At 27.2% G+C, this 23,383-nt stretch overlaps 1 protein-coding gene across 1 annotated transcript in view; it reads right to left on the bottom strand.

Annotated features, from left to right (window-relative positions):
- The window catches only part of LOC136079519 (uncharacterized), a 226,572-nt gene extending 205,666 nt beyond the window's left edge, over positions 1-20,906 (bottom strand). The window contains exon 1 of the mRNA XM_065795263.1: positions 20,795-20,906. Within this exon, the coding sequence (XP_065651335.1) occupies positions 20,795-20,812 (18 nt within the window). The 5' untranslated portion in view covers positions 20,813-20,906. The remainder of the gene's footprint in view (positions 1-20,794) is intronic.
- Between the last annotated feature and the right edge of the window lie 2,477 nt (positions 20,907-23,383).

Here is a 23,383-nt window from a genome sequence, read left to right on the forward strand (position 1 = left end):
GAAATTTATCTTGTTTAATCTTTTTAAGCTACGGTTTATTCTATTAAAAACATATAATTATTTAGATGGAGTCCGTATGGACAACAAAAAGTACAAATTAATTAGCAAAATATAGTAGGGTTAAGGAAATCATTGGAAATATACTTTGTCAATGGGGGCTCTCTGTGTTCAATAGGATACCATGAGATCACATAAATGTATTCATTAGTTTCAATTTTTTTTCATTTGGATGATAAATTTACTATTTCCACCTCTACTCTCTGCTCTTGCTTTTAGAAATCTAAGCAAACCAAGCTCTTTGATATAGGTTTGGTCATTACACAGCATAGACATAAGAATTGTTTTCGGAATATCACTAAAAAATGTCAGAAGTATATTGTTTAATCTTCAATTGTAATAATGAGTATTTTAAGTTTTCCCTTCATAGCAAAAGTAGTTACATTGATGAATAAAATCATTTGTAAAAGTTTTTAAAACTATTTTATTGCATAAAAATGGTCCGTGATGCAAAATTTAAAAAGATTTGTTTAGCAAGCGGGCTGCTTAATAAAGTTATCATTTTCTAAATTGTATTTATTTTTATCTTTTGATGAATATAAAATATAGAAAGAAATTGGGGATAAATTAGTTTTACATTCAAACATAAAATCAATAATATTTAAAATATTAGGGTCATATATATTAAAAATTTTCATTTCAAACAGTAAGACAACGTGAGTAAGAAACAAGCCTATAGAGATGTTGAGAACCATTTAAATATGAAGGCTTTAACTTAATGTTAAACCATTTAGGTGCATAAACCTTTACAATGAACTCAGCCAGAATTTCAAGAATATTAGTAGGATTTTCAGTTGCCACATACAATTGAAGTATTAGATTTGCTAATGTAAGCCATCTAGATTTGTATAGTTTTCCATGGGTTTTTATTGATAAATCTAAACAGCAGTTTTCACAACGTTCAGAAAAACACATTTTCATTAAGTACTTCTAATCTGTGCTTAAATCACTTATATTTTTTAATAAGGAAATGTTATTTTATTTGTAAAAAGGGAACTACAGGCAACTATGACAGTTTTGCAGTTTCTCACTTAATTGTCCTTTTAAGTTATTGGGACCAATAGTTTTACCATCTAAAGAATAAAAAGGTGGGGTAAAGGCAGTCCGTTACTATGGAATAAGCAAACTCACCATTGCAGTGATATTCCTATAATTTGTTTTCCAACAACGAAATCACAATCATTATTGACTCCAGTGTTTACAACGGTTCTATCACATATAATTGCGGTAAAAAGGACAAATTCTTTATCGTTTTCGTGACCTTGTAAAACTTCAATTTTGACACTGGGTTTACCAGTACCAGATAATGGTGTTACACGGCCTAAAAAATTTGAGTTTGGTTCTTCTGTTAGTGAAAAATGCTATTCTGTAGTAATCATTTTGTAAAACTTAGTTCCTTACTTTTCTTAAATAATTATCTCCTTTTTTTTCATCCATTGAAATAAAATCATCTACTTTCTGTAATTTGGTCTTGACAGTCTTGAATACATTTTTCCCAATTCTTTGACCTTGGTAGTCTAATTTTCACTTAGTCAATTACTTTTGTCATTTTTAATTATAAAACCCAAGTCCTGCACTGCATCGTTTTCAATTGCTGCTGCAGCTCTATTTGATATTCCTATGCGATCAAAGACGGAGGCAGCTAATAGCAATTTAATAAACATTTGAGTGATTTTTTTATTTTTTTGTAATGCTAAAGGATCTGCTAAATTTCGTTTTTTTTATTTATTATTACATTTAAGCAATTAAAAAAGTTTTCCATAACTTTTTCTTGTTCTTCAATGGTATCTTCACTATCAGTAAATGTTGATAATATTGTGCTATTTATTAAATTTTCTTGAATAAATTTAAATTTTTTTCTGCATTTCTTTACGTTTTCTAGCATCTTTCAATAACAAAGTATTCGTTGAGGCTCTATCAACTCATGAGCATTTTTCTGGACGATCGTTGATCATTTAAAAACTCCTCCTCTAGAAAAGGGACTTTCCTTTCCTTGGTACAAATACATTGTTGAAATTTTAAACTTTTACAGGCAGCAATATTAAATATACATTTAGCATGTTCTCTAAATGTAACGAGGTTGAAAGTATGTTTTTTTACGATTTTTTTCTGTTCCTAGATCTTAACAAATTTCTATACTTGTCATAATACGCTTTTATTATTTGCAATATTCTGATATTAGAAACTACAGGAATAGGAGCTTTGAACCATATATTTTCAATTTCCTGAGCTAAAACGTCAGATACATCACCTACAGTTGGCTCCTTTAATGGTGTACTTAATTGAGGTTATTTCTTATAAGAAAACAGCATTGCATCACATCTTCATATGTTAGCAACACTATTGCTCTTAAATCATTAAGACTTCATAATATAGAAAAATCCCCCATTTTTCTAGTATTAACTTATTTCAAAAGGGCCATTTTACTACAAAATTGTAATAATAACCCTACATAAACTACAGCGGTTCTATATCACTGCATTATTATAAATTCAGCAAAGTGCATTCTGAGACTGATTCTTATCCTGACATGAAATCTACTTCTGCTTTCCTTTTCCCTCGCAATTGAAATCCACATTAAAACCTGACATTATCGTATTTGTTCTTGTTTAAAACTCAAATTCATGAAAACATAGTACTTCTAAGCTTATTTAGTTATTTAAAGATATTGAGCTTAGAAAATTTCAAATTTATGAAACTTTACCCTACTTGCGGCACCTCAAGACATGGTCCAATTAAAGTTAAATTTTATACTTGTCTTTTTTATGTTAAAAGGCAACTTTGGAAAATGAAAATAATAAAAATCATTTCCACTCCGAATATATATATATATATATATATATATATATATATATATATATATATATATATATATATATATATATATATATATTTATATATATATATATATATATATATATATATATATATATATATATATATATATATATATTTATATATATATATATATATATATATATATATATATATATATATATATATATATATATATATATATATATATATATATATATATATACTGGAAGTTGTCATTTGTGTTTCTAATTTTTGAAAACTTCGGATAACATTCTGACTAGGCCAGTTAAAGACCGAATAATCTTTTCTCTTTGATAGCAACGTTTTTGAGTCTTTGATCAACAAATTTCTAACATCCGTTTTTGAGACTAATAACTTACTCTCAGAAAATCAATATAGTTTTCAATTTTCTTACTCTATGGTTGACTTGCTAACTGTAACGACTAAAAGATTGTATTCCACATTAAATGGAGGCGGCCAAACAGAGGTTGATTTTTTCAAAGCTTATGATGAAAATTGACATTCTGCTTTCCTCCTTAAGTTTGCTCCGATTTGTATATCTGGGAAAGTTCTTGAGATTACCGAATCATTTCTTTCCAACAGCTTTTTGAATTCATACTCAGAAGCCAATTCTCTTCTTTATTTCCAGTATCTTCTGGGTACCTCAAGGTTCTATCCTTGGTACTGTATTGTTTCTTATCTACATGAATAACTTTCCTAAAACTCTTACATCTAAAGTGAATCTTTTTCTAGACAATTTAGTTTTATTCTCTTGTCTCGACAAAAAATCTTCCCTTTTTGATCGCTTAGAATTAGCATCATCAACCTGATTTCACTTTTGTATCAGCTCGGGCTTGCAGTGAATTTTAACTCAAACAAAACTGACTTTATTGCAAATAAATATTTCAATACTATCGACACTGCTATACTAATTAATGGCAATACTCTCATTGTGTCTTCTACTTAACATCTTCTTGGATTACCATTGACTACTGACCTCTCACGGAAGCATATATAGAACTCATTGCAAAGTTACTATCTGCTAACGTTACTTCTCTTGTTACCGTGCTCACCAATAATTTACTCCTGATTCTATGCTCTGTCAATGCAAAAACTTTATTCTGTTGATAATATTACTGTTAATGCTCACAGGAATCTTTAACTTGAAAATTTTAACAGAAAATTTAATAGGAATCATATAAACCTTTATCTCCATCAACCGAAACTCATACTTGTTCATCTTGTCATTCAACAAGTCACTTTATTTTTCTGTATCTATCCCTGCATACTCCAAATGTATCTCTCTCTCTCTCTCTCTCTCTCTCTCTCTATATATATATATATATATATATATATATATATATATATATATATATATATATATATATATATATATATATATATATATATATATATATATATATATATATATATATATATATCTATATATATATATATAAATATATATATATATATATATATATATATATATATATATATATATTTATATATATATATATATATATATATATATATATTGTAATAAGTGTAATAAAAGCTTTTATTACACTTTAAGTGTAATAAAAGCTTATATATATATATAAGCATTTATTACACTTAAAGACGACAAAGACTCGTTCCATAACAATAAACCCTGCCGTCTATTGAACCCTGCCAAAAGTGAACTTGGTCACATAATCAAAAAATACCTTGATACTATAAATAAAAAATTTAGAACTGTATTAAGTTTAAACTAATGGAAAAATACCACTGATGCAATCAAATGGTTTGAGAATATACCAGATAAACAACATTGCGTTTTTATTCAATTTGACATTTAGAGTTAAAAAAACGATCAGTTTTAAAATAGAGATCCAAACAAACCTACCCGCAGTCAACTTCTTAGATGTATCCTTTGACTTAGAAAAAGGCTCCTACCAACCTTTTAAAAAACCAAATGAATATCTTCGTTACATCCGCTCTGACTCCAACTACCCTCCGCAAATAATAAAGCATATCCCCATCTCTATCAACAATAGATTATCACAAAATTCTTCGAATGAAAAAACATTTAATTTATCTATACCAGAATACGAAGATGAACTAAGAAGAAATGGCTTCACTAATTTTAATTTAAAGTGTAACCCCCAAAAAAGAAAAAAAAAGAAAAAAAAAAAAGAATTATAATATGGTTTAACCCCCTTACAGTAAAAGCGTCTCTACCAATGTCGGACATATCTTACTTAACTTAATCGACAAACACTTTCCAACATCCCACCCTCTAAGTAAACAATTCAATCGAAACACCATCAAATTGAGTTACAGCTGCACCAAAAATATCGAAAGTATAATAAAAAGCCACAACAAGAAAATTAGTTCAGAAAGACCAAAAGAATACCCACCCTGCAATTGCATAACGAAAGAAAACTGCCCTATAATAGGAAAATGTAGAGCCTCAAATGTTATTTATAAATGTATAGTATCCCCCCCTAACACCCCAGTAAAAGTATATATTGGCCTAGCAGAAGGTGAATGGAAGAAAAGATGGGCTAACCACAAACACTCATTCACAAACAAAAAGATGAAAAATTCAACCACCCTTTCAAAGTATATATGGCAGATAAAAGAAAACTTAAAAATAACACCAAAAATGACTTGGTCAATAATTAAACAAGTCCCCGCCTACAGCAACGTAACAAAAAAATGCTTGCTTTGCTTTATGAAAAACTTATCATAATATCATACAAAGGTACGCAAAAAATATTAAATAAAAAAACAGAAATTATTTCTAAGCGCCGCCACGAAACTAAGTTCTTGCTTGACAACCACGAGCTCAAAGATTAAAAAACCAAACCACGCTTGCATATATATATATATATATATATATATATATATATATATATATATATATATATATATATATATATATATATATATATTTATACACACTGTATATTATACAATGAGAACAGAATTTAATCGTACTAAGTAATTTTAGCATTTTTACTTTGCTTGAAGTTTATAAAACTTGATTAATATTTAAAATAACATTAAAAAAAAAACTTTTTTCAGTTTGTTTCTTCCTACTTTATTAAAAAATTTCACATAAATTATTTCTACAAAACTGTTTTATCGATAATTTGTTATTAAAATGATTTTTTGTTGTTGTTGTTGTTGTTGTTGTAGTTGTTGTTGTTGTTGTTATTGTTGTTTTTAATTTTTCACATCTGTAAAAATTATAATTATAAAATTATAGTTATAATAATTATAAAAGCATTTGTTTTATTACTAAATTTTTATCTCTGAATTATTTTTTTAGCATTTGATAACAGTGACATTAAAACAATGACATTAATAACTTGGTTCCTTTGTATGGGTATGTATGTATGGCACCCAAAGGAAAGTATTTTGAAACTACTAAACGAAAAGCTGTTACAGACTTGATTAAAAGGGAATACTAATTGAAAAGTTTGAGAACATATTAAAATTTTATTTATAACAGTAGAAGTCATTAAAAAAAAAAAAATGAGACTGTTGAAATTTTCACTAGACAAGGTCAAAAGCAGAATTAGCTTTAAGATAGAGAAATTTTAAAACTGATTTATGTAAATTGATGTGAAAGCTAAAAAAATATTAGCAGATTATCTAAAATACTTAACAGAAAATACAATTTCACTAACAAAAATTTAAAACTGCATTCACAAAGCAGGCTTTTGTGGATATATTAAACTGAAATTTAAAATCATTGGCTAAAAAACTTAGGATTGGAAAAAACTTTATGTTTCAAGAAGACAATGATCCAAAACATACTGCTAAAATAACTAGAAACATTTTTATAAAAATGGCATAAAAGTTTTAAAACGGCTTTCACAGAGCCTTGATTTGTATCCAATAAACCATTTTACTTTTGTGATAAAAAAACGTAACAGATCATTTCAAACAGAGGAGATTATAGGAAAGCTGTTATTAAATCGTGTTCTTACGTTAACAATAATCAAAATATAAGTATTCTAATTTAATAATATGTCAAATAACATTTATATAATCAGTGTTTAAAGTAAATAAGATATTTCATTGAAGCATATTTTAAAAGGTTCTGGCAAATAATCTTTAAACATTAATAGGAGACATAATTCTTCTTATAAAATATCACCTCTAAAACTGAAAAGCATAAATGTAGATTTTGCAAGTAAGTATTGAAAATAGACATGTATTTGCCATTTGATAAAAGAAAGCGTTTCTTGAAAGAGATATTGCGCCAGAAATTTAGTTTATCAATAGATGTTGAAAGAGATATTGTGCCAGAAATTTAGTTTATTAATAGATGATGTTGAACATGTATGGAAAAAATTTAATCCAAAAAAAATCTAAAACTTTTGCTGTTTTAGTGGTCAGACGTGTTTTAAAGATTAGTGAAATTAATCAGAGTTTTTAATACACATATACTAGCTATGTTTTTTTTTTGCCATTTAAAGCCGATTTACCGATTACTGCAACTTGTATACTTTACTGGAACTGGGATACTTTTCCGCTTTCCTGTTGTGAATTTTCAAAAAACATGTAAACTGAAGTTTGTTTTGTGTTTTGTTTTGCTTTTTTGTGTTCTAATATTGGATAATAATATTTAACCAACCGTATTAATCCAGACACATTTATTCCCGAATGACAGTTTATAATAAAAGCTTAATACAGAGAAATTATCTTGTATCAGTCAACAATATTTTATCAAATGTACCATAATTACTTAAGCTACCGCAATAATAAACAAATAAAAGAAATAAGTATTAAATATGCAACATAAAAAATAAAAACTACTTAGAATAGTTATTTAAAAAAAAATTTATCAAAGAAAAAAATATCTTTAAACGTAATTTAATTTGCAAAAGCTTTTCACTAATTGCAATGTAATTAAATCACAGACCCATATTCAAACACTCATCATGCCAATGAAAAACCTACATTAGCCAACTTTCATAAATGACTTCAAAATGAGATTGCGGGCACGAAGCTTCTAGAAAACAGGAAAACACTCCTCGAAAATGAGAATAAAGATCTCAAGGATCAATTGAAACATAGAACAAAAAGAAAACCTGCCTCGCTCAAAGACTGAGTATTACCAGTAAAGAAAAAATTGAAAAAACCTGAAGAACTTTTTCTTAACGAAGTATTCATTGAGTAACAACAATGCAAAAAAAAAAAAAAAAAAAAAAAGAAGTGTCGTTATTTGTGTCATTCCATACTCCAAAATAACAAGTAACCAGCTAACACAAAACGATCAAGTATGTTTGGCAAACGTTGAGAACGTTCAAGTACGTTTTATAAACGTTCTGTGAATGTTTTAGAAAGTATTATATACACAATAAATAATTAACCTTCAATAAGCGTTGCCACAACATTTATTTAGATTTGCGTTACGTTCGCTGCAAACGTTACGTGAAACAACGTGTGAACTCCGATTTACAGTTCTTGAACGTTCAAATAACAAACAATGAACGTTTACTTAACATTCACTGCAAACGTTATTTTGAAAGCTATTGAACTTTCACTTCAAACACGCATTAATGAACACGGAAGTTTACCCAACGTTTTTTTTTTCTAATTTTTTAACTGAATGTATAAATTTATAAGTTTAGACGGACTTTCTGTTTTAACTTATATTTGCTAGTTTTTGTGTAATCTAATGGTTTTTTCAAATTACATTGCCCTTATTTATAAAATAACTATTAAATAAGCACTTTGGTAAAACTGAATTACACCTTCTCAGGCTTATTTGAGAACCCTGATTTAATGATTACAATTTAACCATAAAGGATACTTACGGATTATTTTTTCCACTATACCAAGGTAGATAGCTTGGTATAAAGTTTAAATAAGGACCTAGTCAGCACTATAACGGGTGATGCGGAAGTTATCGGACAAATCCTAATTTAATTATTTGAGCATAATAACTAGTTTTCGTGGTTTTATGCGTAGGCATAAACGTTCTATAAAATATAAACTTTATTATTTGAAACACAATTATTTAAAACGAGGTTAAATGCAGCTGAACGAGAATCTTTTTGAAAGCGACTAAAAATGCTTTTTGTAAATAAACCTAATATTTTAAAAAAAAAAAAAATCGTAAATCATTTTGAAAAGGAAGGATTTGCTCGAAGTACAATATATGATAACCTAAAAAGACTTGAAACTGTTCAATCGTTTTCTGATAGAAAGGACCCTGGTCGTCCGACATCCTGGACTAGAGAAAAGAAAGCAGAATTAACGAGACTTGTCAACAATCGAAAAGGGATCAGTCAGAGAAAAATAGGTATTAAATTCGGTGTAAATCAATCGACAATTGGTCGTCAGTTAAAAAAAATGAACATCAAATATAGAAAACGTGAAAGACTCCAAAATACACTATAGAACAACAAATAAAGGCAAAGAAAAGAAGCAGGAAACTAGTTAACCAACTCTATAAGACAAAATCGCTTCTAGTCATCGATGACAAAAAATACTTTTGTTTTGCAGGGGACAACATGCCTGAAAATTCTGGATACTAAACAAACAACAAAAAGACATGCCCAGAAAGTGTTTGTTTAATAGGAAAAGAGAAATTTCCAAAAAAATTATTAATGTGGATAGCCATATCTGACCGTGGTATGTCCGAGCCATTGTTTCGCACTTCCAAGGCTGTAGCGATCAATTCATCAATCTCTATTAATGAATGTTTAAAAAAACGACTTCTTCTATTTATTCACAAGTATCATGGAGACTTTAACTATTTATTTTGGCCAGATTTAGCAAGTTCTCATTATTCTAAAGATTCTCTAAATTGGATGGACCAATATGTCTATTACGTTGATAAAGAATCCAATCCACCAAATGTGCCTCAAGCACAACCAATTGAAAATTTTTGGGGACATATGGCACAGAAGGTTTACAAGGGAGATTGGAAAGCTTCAACAGAGCAAGTTTTGATTGATCGCATTAAGTTAAAACTACAAGAAATTGATTTAAACTTTTTACAGTCGCATATGAAAGGCGTCAGAGCAAAATTGAGATCAATTGCAGATGGTGGTGTTTTTTCATATAAAAAATAATATATTTTTATTAGAAGATAAATGCTTTATTTAAAAAAAATATAATAGTAGTTTGTTTTTTTATTTATAAATAAGTTGACGTTTTTATTTTGTCCGATAACTTCCGCATCACCCGTTAATAAAAATTATTATTAGGGATCATACTTTGTTTCATATAAATATTGGTAATTATACTTATGAACTCGGTTTCATGTCTCTACGCGTAAACTTTAGTCCCGATTTGATCCATGTTTAAATATTATACTAAAATATTTAAACATTATACATAATTTATATACATACTATATTATATATATGGCAATTATTCGTTTTTGATAACTAGTCAACAATTACCAATAAACTGTTAATTTCACCTGTCAGATTCGACTAGTTGACTATGAGAAGTATGAATATTAACAGTGTTTATATATAGGTACTGAAATGCGTTACATGAAGAAGATTATGAAAAAGGTCATCTTTAAGAGAGCAAATTAAACAATTTATTTGAATTGGAAATTCTTTGAATATTTACTTAGTGGAAGCAGTTTCCTGTTTTAACTATGTAAAGCGGCTTTTTATGTATCATACCAGAGTAATAATTATTAATATGAGAATTTATTGAAATTTGTATAAGCTATTGTGATGTCTATTTTAGTGGTTTGTGTATAAATGTGTTTTTATATAGACTTGACAGTTTGTAACAGTTTATTTTTTTTTATAAATAGTACATTTTAGTTATTCATAAATAAAACTGGCTTGTTTATCAAAACCACAAAAGACTTTTGTTTTTTTAATAAAAATATTTAAATTTCTAATAAGAATATTTTTAATGAAAAAAAAAGGAATTTTTAATATTGATGAAGTATCGTCAACTATTTAAAACTATTTAAAAAAAAAAAGACATGCATATTTTTTATGTTTTTAAATCTATTGGTATTATATTGGTATATTTATTTTTTATGTTGATGATGTTGCTTTGTAAGCAGATTTAACTTAAATTGATGTAAATTAAAGCACTAACTAGTAATAATAAATAAACTTTTTTATTGCAAGAAATATTAGTTTTTAGTCTAAATTTTTTTCAATTAAAAATACCTCATCCAACTTTATGCCTTATGGTTGAAATGAAATAATTGAATTAGGGGTTCTCAAGTAAGCTTAATATGGTGTAATTCAGTTGTAAAGCATGGTGAATTTGTTCTTAGTTACAAATAAATTTTTACTCCAAAACTTATTTAACAACTTTTATATAAACAAAGGCTAATTAAGTTTTAAAAAGCATTATAGTACACTAAAACTAGCAATTGTAGGTATAAACATAAAGTCCTTCTAAGCCTGTAAATTTATGCCTTAAATTAAAAGTTAAAAAAAAAAAGAAAAACGTCGAGTAAACTTCTGTGCTCCTTATTGCGTGTTTGAGGCGAACGTTCAAGAGCTATCAAAGTAACGTTTATATTAAACGTTAGTAAACGTTTGCTGTTTCTTATTTAAACGTTCATATTGAACGTTCAAAAACTGTAAATTAGAGTTCCCAAAAGGTGGTTCCTTTAATTTTTTCAGCGAACGTAACGCGAACTTAAACGAACGTTGTGGCAACATTTTTCGAACGTAAATTTTTGCTAGGTAGTTCTAAAAAAGCCGCCGTTGATAAAAATGAGATCAATATCTTTAACGCTATTGGTAAACATGATCTCAAACCAAAGTCAATTAGAAAACTTTACTCTTAAAGCAATAATAAGCATGACCCTATTATTGTAGAGCTTTCAGACTTGTCTGCCCACAACCCACTTATTGTAGCAGCTTCACAACTTAAATTGAATAAGTTGTATGATAAAACCTTTATGAATCCAGACTTGACCAAAACAGAAATATCATTAGACTTCAAGCTTAGAATAGAACGTATTAAATTAAATGTTGCTTTGAATCCAGACTTACGCTTTCCATACCAAATTTGCAGCAGCAAAGATGTCAAATTCAAAGTCAAATTAACATCATGAGAACTTGCCTTTATACTAAAGCACCATTACTTGTAAATAAATATGAAGAAGTTACATTAACAATTGAAGAGAACATGGAAAAAACGGCAGAGTCACATTTAAAAAGTTTTGAGAAAGTATATGTTAATCATTTATAAAAGTTTTCATATAAAGCATAGAAGTAAATTAGAAAAAATTATTTCTTGATTAAGTTATCTGAAGTTTAGACTTTTAATAAAATATTTGTAACTTTTCGTATTAATTTTTTTCCTAACTTTATACAAAGACTTTTATAAATGATTAATATATATTTCCTAAAAACTTTTTATATGTGACTGCAGTTTTTTCCCGTGTACTCTTCAATTGACAAATATAAGCTCAAAATCATTGGAATTACTGAAAAATGGTTTAAAGAAAACTTGCTTTCCAATCTAAATAATTATTCACTATACATATGGGACAAAAGTGATGGTAGAAGAGCTAGTAGGTTTGCTATATACATTTCTAATAACTTCAGGTTGGTTAAAACAGTTGATATCATGTTGTGCAATGATAACGTTGAACAAATGTTGGCAACTTTACTAATTGGAAAATAAAAAATAAAAATTAGATGTATTTACAGACCTCCAAACAGCTATACCAATATAAATATTAATGTGCCTATTTGCTCATTCCAAATACATTATGGAAAAAAAAGTTTTATTAACTTTTTAATAACAAGGGGTCACAAGACCATGCATTTGTAAATACACTTGAGGATTACTTTCTAACTCAGCACATCGATTCCCCAACTTTTCAAACACAAGATGGCACTTTCACAGGCACTCTTGATTTGATTCTACTGGACAAAATAATTGGGTCCGCAACATTAAGTATTATCCAATGCTTGGAGACTGTAATAAAAGTCATCACATAATGACTTGGATGTTAGTTTTTACAATAGCTCAGAATTGTTCAAGTTCCAAAACAATGCCAAAACTTGCTTTTATTTGTAGAAATAACAAAGATTTAAAACACTTCTTTGACAAGGTGAACTGTTTTTATTTCACTATAAACTGGAATTGAAAAATTTAATCCGTATTACGTTAGACATCTTAACGTTAACCCTTGGTCCAACAAACATATTGTCAATCATAATATTTATAGAAATAATTTTTACTACAATTGTGCTACTGGGTGGAAACTAAAACCAAAATTAATTATTACAAAATGCTATAAAAAATTGTTATGAATTTTTTTATTATAAATGAATAATAACACTCCTGTTAACTTACTTTATATTAAAAAAATCAAAAGTAGGATATAACTGCAAACTGTAGAGAGATTCACCCTGATTACCACTGTATAAAAGAGCTTGCTTCCCAAAGAAAATGACTGCCGCAAAAATTTGTTTAACTATTTCAATACTTTTCAATACTTGCGCCATCTACTTTTCCATTAGACCTTTGTTGAATTATATAATATCTTATATTTTTGTTGAGTTATGATTGGGATCTTTTTTGCTACACTTGGATCAATAATTACAAAGAAGATATTTTTTTTTTATTTGCTTTCTCTTTAAAATTGTATAAAAAATCATCAGAGTTTTTAATAATTTTTGGTTAGTTGCATGTTATGATTTTATGATTGCCAGTAATTTTATTGATAATTCGACATGTGCGTTAAACATGTTTAAACTTCTCTAATAAGTTTAAATAGTATTTATTTTTTATCTTCGTTTTGACTTTACTTGAGTTTTATAAATTGCTTTATTTTTATCTGTTTTCGACTTTAAATATTTTATATACAATTTATGTTTAACTTTGGAAGATTTCCTGAATTGTTTGGTAATTCATGGCGATAGATTACCAAAAAATTGGGGCGGAAAATTTCCTTAATTCACATGTTGTAATTTTGTAAGTGTAAATTTAAATAGAAGATTAAACAATTTACCTTTGCAAAGAAAAAAATAACGACTTTAAAGTTGTAGAACCTTAATTATTACAAAAATCATTAACGTTTTAAATGACGAGGTGCACTGGGTAACTTCCCGGTTCCCGGTGGGCCAGTCCGCTCCTGGAACAATGTTGACTAGATGTTCGTAAATTTAGTTACTCTTTCTGAATTGTGAGCATTAGGAGTTAGTTGGGTTTTAATGATGTTAACGCTGGTTATATCAACATCTTTAAGGTTAAAATTAACTCACTCAATTTAAAAAAAGTTATGTCAGCGTTGACTGTATATCTTATTATTTGTTTTTATATAAATAAAATTTTTGTTTCAATAAATACAATCTTATCTATTATAGTGACTACATTGTGATAAAGTAACGCTTTCTTTTGATAATATATGTTTTTAAATCAAAGTTAGATTTTATAAATATTTGGTATGGGAGCGTCCATAATTTATGTATGCAAGTATATATAAGCGAGTATAAGAATATATAAGTGAGTTACCTAAAAGCGTTCAAGGGAAGAGAGTCTTAGTTTTAGATTATAAAAAACTGAAATATATTTTTTTGTGACTACTGACAAATATAAAAGTTAACGGTTACCGTTTTGTTTGCAAATCCGTCAATAATTATATTAAATAAGTTTTAATTCAAAGTTTCGATCCGATTTATTTATTATGTTTGGAACCTTCATTGATGACAGGGGTATTTTTTAAACTAAAACGCACTTTTCAAATAAGTATCATAAATAACAAATAATGTTTTAAAAATTTCGTAATTATCAACGTAACGACTTTTTTTTTTAGCTAAGTATTGGTCTTTAATTTAAATTGACGACTTTTTGTAATTTCTTTTTTATTTAATGATTTTTAATATTGTCGCTACAATGAACATCACCAGTAATTTGACAAACTAAAAACTGCGACTTGATTGCATTGGCGTTGAAGGTAATTATTTTCAAGTAAAACTTTAACAACGAAAACAAAGCTAACAAAATAAATGTACTGTAATTTGCAAACTTTCATAAATTTGCGAAGATATATACGATATCGGTTTCAAACTCTTGTTAAACGTTTTGTTGATCTATAGATTTTTTTCACAACTTTTTCATTCTAGTGATTTAATCAACCGAAAAAATCATCTACTGTCTCAAAAACTTGAAAAGATGCTGCCTCTTTGTTATATGTTGAACTCTGTTCTTTAAACAATCAAAAAATATATCCATCATAAATATTTCCATCGTAACAAGATTTTGCAGTTCAAGCTGCTTTTGGTTGCAGTTAAATAAAATAGTTCTGCTGGCATATTAAGTAAAAGTTATAAATTCCAGCTGCTTCTGATATATTAAAAGTTTTTCGTCCATTTTGTCTTCTTGAAATTGAAGAACAACATATTTCACATAAGTTCACTAGACATATATAAAAAGTAGTTTCAATGAAAACACAAACCAACTTGGTAAAATAACAGGAAATCACAAACAACAGCAATCTTTCTGTGAAGGTTCAGATGTCAGGAAACAAGAATAAACAGTATAAAAGAGTTTAAACAATGCGCTTCTTTTTGCTTACAAAGTATATCTTTCTTATAACTATGATTCTACAAAATAGAGCGTTCAATGTTCTTAAATTAACAGAGCAATAAGAATTAAGTAGATCATCACTTATTAGGTTTTTTCCATTTTACACTATTTCATCAACAAAGGTTCATCAGAAATTATGCATTTCTCATAAGTCTTAATTAAAGAAGCCAAGTGTAAAATAATACATACTTTATAAACGTTGTTTTTTTAAATATTATTGATTAAGTATCAGTGTTAAGGGATCTTGTATGACTGTTCTCTACGTATCTATAAAGTAACTTTAAATTAATAACTAGATTGGTTTTTAGTGGTGTATTGAGTGCTTTTTCGAGATGTTGTTCGTTTCTTGATTCACTTCTCAGTGAACATTATAGAATGTTGTAGATTTCAACTATTTAGAAAATATCTGAAGGTAAAGGGGATCCCAAGGTGCCAAGACAAGACAGAATTTTTTAAGTGAAGCAAAATAATAGAGGTACATCAAAAAAAAAACTTTTTTGCTTTAACTCGAAGCTCGACGTCTCCATGTTATCCAGTCTCTCAAAGTCTTTAAAATATACGCCGCAATTTACAGACTTGATAATTTATTTAAGCGTGTTTAATACATGATTTTACTAACTCTGATTTTGCAGAACAACTTTACGTAATACATATTTTCGAGTATACGGAAAAAAAATTAAAAATAAAATACAATTAACGGTATAACATTACTTGATTTTTAACCTCCTAAAACTATTTGAATGGCGTATAACAACAATGTGTTTTTCTTTAAACTTTTTTTCCAAATGAACGTCGCCTTTATACTTAATGTAAATGTCGTGCACTAGAACTGTATTTTTCCTCCAGATGTTGTTATCGACCTTTAAATAATCTGCTTTATTTGCCCAGTCCAAAGACTCTTATTTCAAAATTAGGAAGAGTTGGAGAAGTTAGAATTCAAAAAGAGTGCAATAATACAATCAAAGTTGTTTTTGAAAATATTAGTAGTTCTGAAAAGCGTTGCTGCCTTCACTTTGATGAGATTTATAAAAAACCAAGTGTTAGTTTCAGAGGAGGACAACTCATTGAATATAGTGAGGGCAATCACACTAAGATTGCAAAAACATTATTAGTCTTAATGATTAAACGAATGTTTGGTAAACCTTCTTTTGTTTGTAGAACTTTACCAATATTCAAACTGTCAGTCATCTTTCTTCACGATTTGATCATAAACATAAATAAAGAAATAATTGATGCAGGAGAAGAACTAATGTGTCTCTAATCAGATAACCGTCCCACAAATCGAAGTGTTTACCAAAGTTTTTTTGTTAATAAGAATTTTCCATGGCAAGGTGTTATAGAAAAAGAAAAACAAGTCATTATGTTATACGGCCTAGTTCACTTGTTTAAAAGTTTAAGATATAATTGGTTTACGAAAAAAGGACAAACAGTTAGTTTAAAAATTAACAATCATCCTCTCTCTGGAGAACGGTCTCACATTGTTCAATTATATAACAGACAGAAATTGTGAGTTGCTAAAACTACAAAGCTTTCACACAAGTCAGTGTATCCTAGTTTGATTGATAGACAAAATGTTGCAAACATGGTTGCTTATTTAATAAAAAAACCGTTGCAGCATTGAGATTAGCTAATTTTGAGAGCATTACCTGTTTTTTGGCAGCATTAGAACATGCTAAATTTAAAGAGAAAGGTGGTGATGCTTTACATAATGATACCAATAGGTCTCCGTCCCAGACACTCAATAATTTTATATTTAAAGAAAGTTTAGCATAGGCTGATGCAACTTCAAAAATGTCAGAGGAAAAGGAGTTTAAACTTCATAATTCTTTTACACCATAAACAAAACATGCTTTAGCTAACACCTTACAAGGATTGGTAGAATTAATAAAAAAATCTGCTTTCAGACGATCACCGGTATGTTCTTCCGAGTATTTTTTAAACAGATCGTCTTGGTGGTGAATTCTGCATGTACAGGCAAAATTATATTTGTGCTACTTATATTTAAAAAAATATTTAAAATCTAATTGCAGGTTTAAAATCGAAAAATTTGTTTATTTAAAAGTATTCCATGTTAACATACATAAGTTTAACAATACGTTTTTATTTGACAATTGCTATATTAACTATGATTTCATACTAGGTTTAAATCATTTTATTTTTTTATTTTTATCTTTTTAGTTTTATCTATTTGTAATTTTTTTGCTTACCTGTAGACAACTTAGCGATGGAAATTTTTTTATCTCAGCAGAATCAGTACTGAACAATTTGCACCTTCTGTGGTTAAAATCATTCAGCAAATTAATTTCTTTGGATGAAACTGATATTCATTGCTCGCGCATACATTCAGACTGTTGGATCTAATGAAAGAGGAAATTATTTATTTAGATAATATTTAATTAATGCTGAATCTATAAATGATCAGAAGAATGCTGCCTTTTTTTATATGGCTGGTTATGTGCAGCACGAGGTCAATCCGCAGAGTGTAGTTGATACATTAACATCACAATTAGCTAGTTCTGAATTTACAGATTATGTTTCATGTGGTAAATTGCGTTATCCTGGTGATACTCTTTTCCAGTTTTTTTGTTTTTGTTACTTACTGTTTAACAGCGTTCCAAAGTCTGAAAATGTTTTCAATGTCTTGTTTATTTAAAAAATTATTTCTATTCTTGCATTCAACATTACCATTTGATAAAAAAACAGACGGTAAAAGTTATTATAATCTCAATAATAACTAACGGTTTTTTGAAAGGTTTTATGACCCTTGATGATACATCTGAGCCATAAAATTTTTATGTGATAAACAATTGAGCCATAAAATTTTTTATTATATTCCTATTGATAATTATATAATTGTTTAATAACAAAAGTGTTTTGCATTTTTTTTTTATCGGTCTTGAAGTCAAAACAACATGAAATAAGAGTTTCGTGTCCCGTTGTTTTAGTAGCCCCATTCATTTAGCAGATTCATTTGTTTTGGGTGCACGAAGGTTACATGCATCAATGCTTTTACTTATGCTATTCTTGAGCTTGATAAATATCTCAGTTTGATTTTGTGGAAGGTTTGAAGATTGATAAAGATCTTATACTGAAGATTATAAAATTGACGAATCTATCTTAATAAAATTTGACTAAATTTTATAACTGACCGCAATCATGTATTATTGAAGTTTATAAAAGATGAAGCAGATTTCGATTTATTTTAGAATTATGAGTTCAATAAATTAAATGAATTCAGGTACATTGCTTTACAATTTGTAAAATGAAAATGCTGCGGAAACTTTTATTTATCATACTGGTATTCGGGTAGAGTTTTTGCCGCTATCTGCACTCGATGTCTGCAAACTCTATCTATTGGGACAAAGAGGACAAAGATCCTACTTGTCATTATGGCTAAGTATACAGTAGCCTGCAAAAGTAACCGGACAAGAGCATAACTTGAGATAACTTTTGAATGAAAAGTCCAATTTCTTTCAAATTTTCACTGAAATGTCAAAAAATTGATTACAAATCTAAAATCAAATGAACTTTTACTAAATCTAAGCAATCTAATCTTAAAAGTTCATTTAATTAAAATTTCCACGTGCAAAAGTATCAGAACAGAAAAAAATAACTTGAACTAGATTTTTTTTTAAGCATTTTTTAAATTGAAAATACTTTATTTTAAAGTAAATTGCTTTAGTACTTTGTCGGGAAGCCCTTAGCATTAATTACTGCTTGACAGTGACAAGGAATTGAGCCCATCAGCTTCATAATCGCAATAATTTTGATTTTTCGCCATTCTTGTTTCAGAATGTTCAATAAATCAAATTTACTTGCTGATTTTCAACCTGAAATTCGTCAATCTATGTGTTTCCATAGATTTTCAATAAAATTAAGGTCAGGACTTTGCTATGTCAATTCCATTATTTGAATTTTTTCGTTTTTGAAAAAGTCTTTTGTAAGGGTTAAAGTGTCTTTTGAGTCATTATCCTGCTGAAATATCAATCCTCGAGCCCTTGGTAAATGCTGAAATTAAAAAAAATTATAAAGAAAAATATGGTGTTGACGGAATCAAACGTCTTTTGAGGTCTGCAAATCTACTTGGAAGACGTCCTACAAAGAAACTCTTTATTTATATAAAGAATTGAAAAGCACGCTTAAGATTTAATGAACATTTGATTTGGGCAGGAAAACAGTAGTTGAAAGTACTTTTTAGTGATGAATTTAAGTTTGTGTTATTTGGATCTGAAAATATTAGATATGTCCGTCGACCAAAAGACCATAAAAAAGATCCTAAATACCAGCTACCAACAGTAAAGCACAGAAGTCGAAACGTTATGAACTACAACGATTGTGTTTGCGTTTTAACTCGTTAATTACATGAACTGTTTTTATGCGATGGAAAAAAAAGTATTTATATTAAATTAATTTATTCTAACTCTAATATGTGACAATAAAGTTGTTATTATATTTATATGATAGCGAATAATAAAAATGGCTCTATAAATACTGGGCCATCAGATTTATAAAAAAAGAGCACCGTAATATTGTGTGTTTGTTCTGCCTTTACAAAAACGTTGTTTATTTTTTTAATGAAAAAAGATTTTAATAGATAAAGTTTATTATAAAAAACAGAAAAGGTATTTTATTTACGTTAAAATTCTTATCAATATTTTGTATTAAATAACAGATCAGCATGTAATTTCAAAGTTATTGAAAATTCATTTAAATAATAGGACATCCTAAGTATATGTTTATAGATTTTAATTAATAACTTACGAACTTAATTTTCATTCGTTCATTATTTCTCTTTTCCTTATTTTACATCTATGGCTAAAAATGGGGATTAATTGTTTATTAGCTACTTGTGTCCAAGTGTTTTGATTTCTCTAGTTAAACGAGTAGCGCTTATTATAAAATATGCAGGTTATCCGTGACTCTACCGTCTAATCTTGTTTATAATGATTTTAAAAGTTTAAAAATTTCTTATATTTGTAGATGTTCTGATTATTTCAGTACAATTTAATTTTTTTCGTATTGAATTTTAGCAAGTCTTAATCTGGACTTGAAGTTATAAAATAAAATTAAGTCATAATAAAATATTAACAAGTTTTTAACAAATAATATTCTAAATATTTATAACATATAATGTTAAATATTTAATAGAGTATTAATCAAATACTTTATAGAATAATAAATATATACTTATTAAAATGTAAATTGTTTAAAATTTCAAAACTAATCATTGGAGACTTTTAAAAGAATTTAAAAAATAAATTAAAATTATTAAACTGCTTAAAAAGTTCAATTTAAGTAAAAAAAACTTTAAACGTTTTTGTTTACATTTTATTACATGTATATATTTTATTCAAATTAATATTCTATAACCAACCTTAAAAGGGCGCTTCATGTCTTTAACGTATTTAATGGTTTCAAAAACAGTTCAGTTTTCAATATCTGGTTATTTAATTAACTGTTTGCTTAGCTGTAATAAAAAATAGTTGATTTTCTCTGAACAAAAAATTTAATAGTCTCTGCATAGCTTTAAATTAATAATTTTTATAACCATTTATAGCAATTTAGCTAAATTACCAAATATTGGTCACGATTTAAATATCCGTATATGCACATCTAAAATAGAATAGATTAATCGAAAACATAATTTACTTAATTAAGATTATTTGGTTAAATTATTGTTTTTGATTTTGTGTATCAGAAAAATTGAAGCAAACACCAATTACATTTATAGATTGCATTAAATGGCACAATTGATATATTTGAATATAAGCATTTGTTCAATAAAATAAAAAAACTATTGCAGTTAAACCGAATTAAATGATAAAAAAAATTTTTCAAATTAAAACTGCCATTAGTTTAAACATAAACATAATTTTGATTACTTCATATTATTTCAGAAATGCGGCTCAGATTTGTTAACTATTAAAGCATATTTAACTGAGTTAAAAAAATACACTATAATTGCTTCAAAAAACTTGCTACATCTTATAAGATCATAAACAAAGTTGTTTAATGCACATAGCTCTAATTTTTGTGTGTGCTTATATGAACGATATTAAAGTGTTAAACATTTTGAATCAATCTAAAAATAGCAATATTATTGCTTTTGTTTGTCAAATTAATCAGCTAAAGTTAAATCTGATAGAGCCATTTGTTCAGCCAGATTTTTTTTTAAAACAATTGATTTATTAAAACTTTAAAAATATATAAATATAATTTTTTTGAAATCAGTTAAATAAATAAAATTATCAATTAGTTATGCTTACATGCTTGCACATTACTATACTAAGCGTATTATAAACTTATTATGAGTATTTACAATCTTCGATATCATTTATATTCATAAAATTTGCGTAAATTAAAGAGTTATACAGTTGTTTTTTTTTAATACTAAACAAATCATTTTAATTTACTGCTTGGGTTAAAAAATGGTCATTTAACTGGAAATGCTATTCTTTTCATAAAACATTTTTCATGATATTTTTTGAGGCTTTCTTAAAAGAAGAGTATAAATTAGATGTTTTTGCAGATCTTAACAAAAGCTTTTACACAGCTGATCACCATATTTTTATAAAAAAGAAAAACTTATTACGGAGATTTAATACGAAGAGATTTTTCAACTCCCTAAATTAGGGAGTTAAAAATGCAAATGTTTAAAAACTATTTGTCTAATAAAATGCAAGAATATACCAATTTATTTTCATCCCATAGTAATATAAAAACACTATTTAAAACAGTCAATAAAGAACATTTAAAAGTAACTGAATAATTCAATACAAATCAATTGTCATTAAACTTAACCAAATCTAATTTTTTCTTTTTTCATTGCCTTCATCAGAGACAAAATTCCTCTAAAAATTCCAAATGTTAGCTTTGAGAATCAAATTATTAAAACAGACCACTCAATGACGTTTCAATTTCTTAAATAATGTTTAAATGAATAAAGTTTCATTTCTTAACAAAAATTTCACATGGTAAAATCACATGAAGTAAATCGAAAAGAAATTTTCTAATAAAGTCGCATGCTTTAAAGGTAAAACCTTACCTAAATCAAATTTACTTAATATATTTACTTCTCTTTTACTCGTTGTTATCTTAAATATGTTAACATTGCTTAGCATAGCTCCAATGAAAAAACTGAAAAAACTATTATTTTATTATAAAAAAAGTACTACACATGTAGCAATAATTATACTCAAACTAAAACTCACTTTGAAGTCACTAATTTTTCCATAACAGCTATAGTACCCCAAGTATGGAGAATAGTAATTAGAAACGATATTATATTACATTTTCTCATACATAAAAATATAATTTTTTGCCTAAAATTTTAAACTCTTAATATTTTATTTCCTAATTCTGTATTAATAGTAGATGCTTTTTTTAATCGGATTATTAGGATCGTATTTTTTATAGTTTGCAAATAGTCTTATATAGGCAATACTGTGAATATATTGTTACCTTGTAACTCGAGCCCCTAAATAATATCCTTTCATTTTTAATTTTATTAGCTCGCTATTTTGTTAAAGAAATTTTTTATTCTACATTATGAAAATCTTATAATGATCTTATCTGTATATATAAAGAGTTAATTAATAAGTAAGCAGTAGTATTTATATTTAATACAAAAATAAGCTCTTTGTAAAAATTAAAATATTTTATTGAAAACTTTTATCTTTTTTTCTTTAAAAAAAGATTTTTTTATTTAATGAAATTAACAGTTTTTTTGGTTTATTATTTCAAGGAAATCCCTTTATTAATCCTGAAAATCCTAATTTAGTCAACCGGAAAATATTCGGTTAATCATGTTAGCTGATGAAAAGAAACAATTTAATGAACTGTGTTTAAGATAATTTTTCAAATTTTAACCAACCTTTAATAATAAGAGCACAATTATTCAAGAATCTGTAAAACAGCTTAAAAAAGACATTTCATTACCTTATATAAAAGTATACAACAATAT

This window comes from Hydra vulgaris, chromosome 04 (assembly GCF_038396675.1).
Source record: "Hydra vulgaris chromosome 04, alternate assembly HydraT2T_AEP".
In the NCBI taxonomy this organism is placed as follows: Eukaryota; Metazoa; Cnidaria; class Hydrozoa; order Anthoathecata; family Hydridae; genus Hydra; species Hydra vulgaris.